Source organism: Mastomys coucha, unplaced genomic scaffold, assembly GCF_008632895.1.
Source record: "Mastomys coucha isolate ucsf_1 unplaced genomic scaffold, UCSF_Mcou_1 pScaffold21, whole genome shotgun sequence".
NCBI lineage: Eukaryota > Metazoa > Chordata > Mammalia > Rodentia > Muridae > Mastomys > Mastomys coucha.
Window position 1 is genome coordinate 138,506,615 of NW_022196904.1, and position 6,337 is coordinate 138,512,951.

General features: G+C 46.4%; 1 protein-coding gene and 1 long non-coding RNA gene across 4 annotated transcripts in view; one reads left to right on the forward strand and one right to left on the reverse strand.

Annotated features, from left to right (window-relative positions):
* LOC116103484 (cytochrome c oxidase subunit 8A, mitochondrial) overlaps positions 1–1,541 on the reverse strand; it is a 2,712-nt gene extending 1,171 nt beyond the window's left edge. Inside the window, exon 1 of the mRNA XM_031389522.1 lies at positions 1,324–1,541. Coding sequence (XP_031245382.1) covers positions 1,324–1,437 — 114 coding nt within the window. The 5' untranslated portion in view covers positions 1,438–1,541. The remainder of the gene's footprint in view (positions 1–1,323) is intronic.
* Positions 1,470–6,337, forward strand: part of LOC116103485 — a 9,132-nt gene continuing 4,264 nt past the window's right edge. The window contains exons 1-2 of one of the 3 annotated variants that reach the window (XR_004123483.1): positions 1,470–1,816; positions 3,918–4,210. This is a non-coding gene — a long non-coding RNA (uncharacterized LOC116103485). The remainder of the gene's footprint in view (positions 1,817–3,917; positions 4,211–6,337) is intronic. The other 2 variants (XR_004123485.1, XR_004123484.1) reach the window with 2 other exon arrangements.

Sequence of the window (6,337 nt, forward strand, 5' to 3'; positions counted from 1 at the left end):
CTCTCTCGGTTGTTGTTGTTTTGTCTACACAGAGACAGTTTCTCTGTGTAGCTCTGAGGCTGGCCTCGAACTCAGAAATAGATCCACAGCCTCTCTGTAGCATAGGTGCTGGATTATAGGCATGTGCCACCACTGTCCTGCTGTTTTTTTGTATCTTTTAAAGATGTGTTTTATCTGTATTTGTATGATGTATGTGTGTGAACACAGGTATGTGTTTACATGCTTACACAAGGCCAGGAGAGGATGTCAGATCCCTTGGAAGTTACAAGCACCTGTCTTGTTATATGGTGGGACCCAAACCAGTTTTTTTTTTTTTCAGTTTTTCGAGACAGGGTTTCTCTGAGTAGCCTTGGCTGACCTGGAACTCACTCTGTAGACCAGGCTGGCCTCAAACTCAGAGGTCCACCTGCCTCTGCCTTCCAAGTGCTGGGATTAAAGGCGTGGGCCACCACTGCCCAGCTTCAAACCAGTCTTTTGAGACTATGCACCAAATGCTCATAAAGTGTTGAGTCATCTCTCCAGCCCGCAGGCTCTTGTTTTTGAGACAGAGCCTCATCATGCTGCCCAAGCTGGCCTGAATTTCTGAGCTCTGTCTTCATGCCTCAACTTCCCACTAAATGGAGTAAGAGAGGGCATGACTTGGTTGTCAGTTTCTTCAGTGGTGATGCTTTGGTTCTACCCCTAATTCAATGCCCAGATGTCTGCATTCAGGATGCTCTGTCACTCAAAAAAGAAGAGCTTCAAAAAATGGAGGAATGAAGGCCTAGGCTGCGGTGTAGCTTTTAAGAAAGTGCTTGCCTACCACAAAGTCCTGGGTTTGATCCCCAGCACCACATAAACCACAAGTGGTGGCACATGTCTATTATACCAGCACTGAAGAGATTACCGGTTCAAAGTCAAATATGGTCAGCCTGTGCTACATGAGACCTTGTCTCAATAAATTAATGTTTTGATAGTGAAAACTGCCCTAATATCTAAATGCTCCTACACTTCTTGGAATCCCAAAGACCTGGTGGGTACTCTGCACCCGTCCTTAACAATAAAATGCAGCAGTAACAACTATTACGTCGCTGCCAGTTATCAGGCATTCCCTCCTCTGCAAAAAAAAAAAAAAAAAAAGGAAAGGGGGACAGGTTTGGAGAGGCCGAGCAGCGAGTAAACAACCTGGCGGGCTGACCTGAGACCCAGGAACTTGGGAAAAATAACTAGGGTTTAGGAGCAGCCGAGCAACTAGTCTTATCCACGCCTTGCAGACAGGCCCAAGCCAATGCCTCAGGCTACCACAGTTCGCCCACCTCCCCGCTCCCTGTCCGTCCCGCTCACCAGGACCCCGAGCTGCTCCCGCGGCGGCTTCGAGTGCACCTGAGCCCGCGGCACCATGAGCCGCCGGGCCGAGCCGGTCAGGCCCCTCAGCAGCAGCGGCGTCAGGACAGACATGACGGCGCGGAATGACCAAAGACAAGGACCAGCGAAGCCCAAGGTCAGGAAGTCAAGATGGCCGCACCAGCCGGAAGTTCCGGCGCCGAAGTTGCGGGACGCCTGAGCCGGAAGTATTTCGGAAATGACGTCCGGACAAGCCCCCTCGCCCGCATGGGCTGTTTTTGGCGCGCTCCTCGAAACAACCAACCGACATCATCCTACCACAAATGGGAGGAGAAACGAGACACCTTTTGTCCCACCTCCACTTTCTTCGAGAGTGACGCGTATAGCCACCCAATCACACAAGCTAGAAGTCTATTGACTGCTTGACTCCTCCCTCCATCCGCTAGGATCCTCTCTCTACCAGCACTGAACTAGTGACTCCGGCTTCCCAACAGTAAGCCTCTAGTTTTAAAAACATTACTTTACCTTATGAGTGTTTTGTGTGCATGTGCATCTGTGCAACACTTGTATGCAGTACGCAGAGAGGCCAAAAGAGGGTGTTGGATCCTCTGGAACTGGAGTTACAGGCAATAGTGAGTAATCATGAGAGTGCTTAGAACCCCATCAGTGAGGTAAGAAAGCACAAGCAGAGCTTGTTTTCTGCTAAATTAATACCAACCACTCTGCCTTCTTTATCCCCTTTGCAGCCAACACTTTCAAAAAATACCAGGGATAATTCTTCTATAGGAGAGGTGTAATGGGCCAGCAAGATGGCTCAGTGTGTAAAGGTGCTTGCTGTCAAGTCTAGTGACTTGAGCTTGATCCTCAGGACCCATTATCACAAGCTCTCTTCTGACATCTGCATGTGCGTTTATACACACACAACACACACACTAGAGACAGAGGAAGACAGAGACAAGATCAGAGAACCCATGGGAGGGTACATACTTGGAACACATTGTATAAGCTAGACCTTGGTAGCATTGGCCTGTAATCCCAGCTCCTCAGGATGCTGGGGAAGAAGGACCAAACGTTCAAGGCCTGCCTGAGCAACTTAAACTATCTTTAAATGAAAATACAAACAACAAATACAGGGGCTTGGGAGATTGCTCAGTGGAAAGAAGTCTTAAATTCAAATGAAAGTCTACGGCTAGTGAGACTTCTCAGCAGGTAAAACACTTGCCTCCAGTCCTGTAACATCTCCAGAAACCACAGCAAAAGGGAAACATAACTGACTCCTAAAAGTTGTTCTTGTTCTCTCTCTCTCTCTCTCTCTCTCTCTCTCTCTCTCTCTCTTTCTCTCTCTCTCTCTCTCTGAATATGCTTGGCCCATGGGAAGTTAGGAGGTGTGGTCTTGTTGGAATAGGTGTATCTTTTTTTTTTTTTCTTTAATTATATGTGAGTATACTGTAGCTGTCCTCAGACACTCCAGAAGAGGGCATCAGATCTCATTACAGATGGTTGTGAGCCACCATGTCATTGCTGGGATTTAACTCTGGACCTTTGGAAGAGCAGTCAGTGCTCTTAACCACTGAGCCATCTCTCCAGTCCCAGGTGTATCCTTATTAGAGAAAGTGTGTCACTGTATAGGTAGAGCTCAGGCTCTACCCAGTGCAGAAGACCGTCTCTCTCCTGGTGCCCTTCAGATTAAGATATAGAACTCTCAGCTTCTCCAGTACCATGTCTGCCTGCACACTACCATGCTTCCCACCATGATGATAATAGACTGAACCTCTGAAACTGTAAGCTAGCCCCAATTTAAGGAGTTGTCTTGGTCATACTGTCTCTTCATAGTAATGGAAACCCTAAGACATACACCTGCAAATAAATAAAATGTAAAATAAAATACCAGGCATATAGCCACGTGTGCCTGTAAGCCTTGTGTTGGAAGGAAACAGACAGGCAGCCAGCCATCCTAGTAACAATGGGAAAGCTAAGGTTCAGTGAGGGATCCTGTCTCCCTTCCTCTGACCTCCATATGTGTGTACCTACACACATCTGTGCATAAATACACCCTAAAAGAAGGGCTGGAGTTGGGCTGAAGAGATGGGTCGGCAGTTGAGAGCACTAGCTGCTCTTCCAGAAGTCCTGAGTTCAATTCCCAGTAACCATATGGTGCCTCACAACCATCTGTAATGAGATCCAATGCCCTCTTCTGGTGTGTCTGAAGACAACTACAGTGTACTCATACCTAGAATGCCCAATACTTAGGGTTCAGTCTCTAATGATAAAGAAAAGTAATGGACTGGAGAGATGGCTCAATGGTTGAGAGCACTGGCTGCTCTTCCAGAGGACCCAGGTTCAATTCCCAGCACCCAAAAATGGCAGCTCACAGCTGTGACTCCAGTCCCAAGGGGTCTGATGTTCTCGTTTGGATTATGTGAGCACTGCAGGGATACTGTGCACAGATGGACATGTATGCAAAAGTCCTACACACAAAGATTTTTGTTGTTGACTGTCTTTTTTTCCCCTTTGTTTCTTTCTTTTTTCTTTTCTTTCTTCCCTTTGTTTCTTCCTTCCCTCCTTCCTCCATCCCTCCCTCCCTTCCTTCCAAGCATAACAGCATATACCTTTAATCCCAGCACTTGGCAGGAAGAGGCCAGTCTGATTTACAAACCAGCCAAGACTACAGAGTGAGACCCTGCTGTAGGATAGAGCAAAAGCAGTACTAATGGGCCTCCTGAGCCTTGCATGGAGGGAACGGCAGACGTAAAGGCACAGAGTGCAAGGCAGAGTGCTAGCATGTGATGATCGTCCTTGCAAATGAGACCAAGCCGGAAAGACTGCCTCAAGGCCCACAACAGCCTTGGCTACTTAATAAGATTGCTCCCTGCCCAAAAGTAAGCAAGTAAGTGAGTAAACAAATAATAAATATTAGGGAGACAGCTCGGTATTGAAGTATTTGTGTGAAGAAAGGCCTGGGTTCAGATTCCCAGCGCTCATGGAAAAAGGCAGGCAGGCAGTACATGCATAGTCTCATGAGTTTCTACCTCAAAACGAGTTCAGAATAGCTTTGCCGGCTGGGCAGTGGTGGCGCACACCTTTAGTTCCAGCACTTATAAGAGGCAGTTATCTGAGTTTTTGCTCAAATAGCAAGTTATAAACCAGCTAGGGCTACATAGTAAGATGCTGCCTCAAATAATACTGATAGTAATCTTAAATATACTTATCATTTTACCACTGATTGAAGACAAGTAGCTGGGAATAAAGTGCTTCCCTAGCATGCACAAAAAAGGTCCTGTTCTCCAGCACTATATAAACCTGACTTGTAGCCCACACCTGTAATCTTAAATGCCTGGCATTTAAGAGGCAGAGTTAAGAGTCTATATATCATCCTTAACTATTTATCACGTTTCCAATGAAATAGGGATTTTGCATGGGTGTCCTGTTGAGGGAAGTATTAAAATGAAAACTGCCGCGGGCCAGCCAGTCTGGCCTCCCTCAACCCTCAGGAGAAACAGGGTCCTAGTCAGGTCGACAAGGTGTAGGTGAAGAAATGATGGCAGAGACAACATATGGAAGTACAGGATCTGAATGTATTTCTTAAAAATGGCATCAGACTTTTACAGTCATTATGAAAGAGAAATGAAAAATCTGGTAGCTCAGCAGTTGAGGTACCTCTGAGGCCACCTGAAACACACTGGGTCTAAAGCAGCCACCTCTTTTGGACAGGCCCTGTAGCCCCCAGGCCCAAGTGCTCTGGGCCGGGGGGGTGGGGTGGGCTGCAGACTGCACGAGGCTCAAAGCTTGAATCTGAATGAATGAATCTAAGTCTAAGTCCTAGTCCATCTAAGTTCTAGTTCTAGTCATTACACAAAATGAAAACCAGGCTTATATAGTAAACAGAAAACAGGGCAAATGACAAAAGTCACGTAGGCAGGTGAGAGTCACATCAAGGTCAGTAAGATCACGTAGGCAAGTGATGGTTACATCAAGGTCGGTAAGATCAGGTATTCGGGTGTGAAGTAGAAGAGCAGTGGTGCTCTCCCTGCTGGGGCTACTTTGGTATTCCCATGCTAAATCTCTGGGTCTGCAGGAGGCAAGCACCAGGAAGTTCCAATCTAGCAGTTCCTGAAAATGCTCTTAAGTGAGGGAAGCCCTTTGATTACTCTCTGGTATGTAAAACAGTTCTGTCTTCTGTGGGACTGCCCTGAGAATTCTAACTATGTTAAAAGTAAGCAATGGTGCCTGACCTCTGTTGCTAACTCTGAGGACATCCTATCTGATAAAGCAACTTCCTTGTGAGAAATTCCAAGCTAAGGACAGCTTGGAAATAAATTAGGATATATTGGAATGTTGTGATCAGGCCAGGGAACAACGCCCTTTTTAGCCATTTATGAATAATTTCTTGGGGTACCTTTATGCCTGAATAAGAAGGCGTGTTGACGATTGGAAAGACTAATCTGGAACACGTCTGAGTTAGGAGGTGCCAACGACTGACTGAATATCCAGGAGGCACAAACTCCCTTTGAAGTCATAACACCTCTTGTCCTTGATCAGGCTTTTACCCCTGATAATGCAGACATTACTGGAGTAGACCAGTGGGCGTGGCAGAAAACCACCCCACAAACTCTCCTGGCCTGCCAATACCAGCTGGCCACATCACTATGTCCTGCTGTTTTCTCCCAGCTAGCAAGATCATCTTGCTTACATGCAATACTCTACAGACTCCACAATCAGTCATTTAGTGCCTAGTTACCTGGTAAAAACATGACTCTTAAGGCTTAATTATCCAATCAGGTTTGTATATCAATAAGATCACAATTTACAAGATGCCAATACAATTAATTTCAGAGCCAAATGATGAGACAGTGTTTTAACCCAATTATTCTAACCTTGTAAAAACCTTAACTACCTGTGGCTGTTGAAAACCACGCAGGGTCTGGATTGTCCCCTTCACCTGCCTTCATTGTTGGGCTCTATTTGGCCCTGGCTTGGGCCTTGAGGACAAACCTGAGCCTGGCTTGAGTTTTGT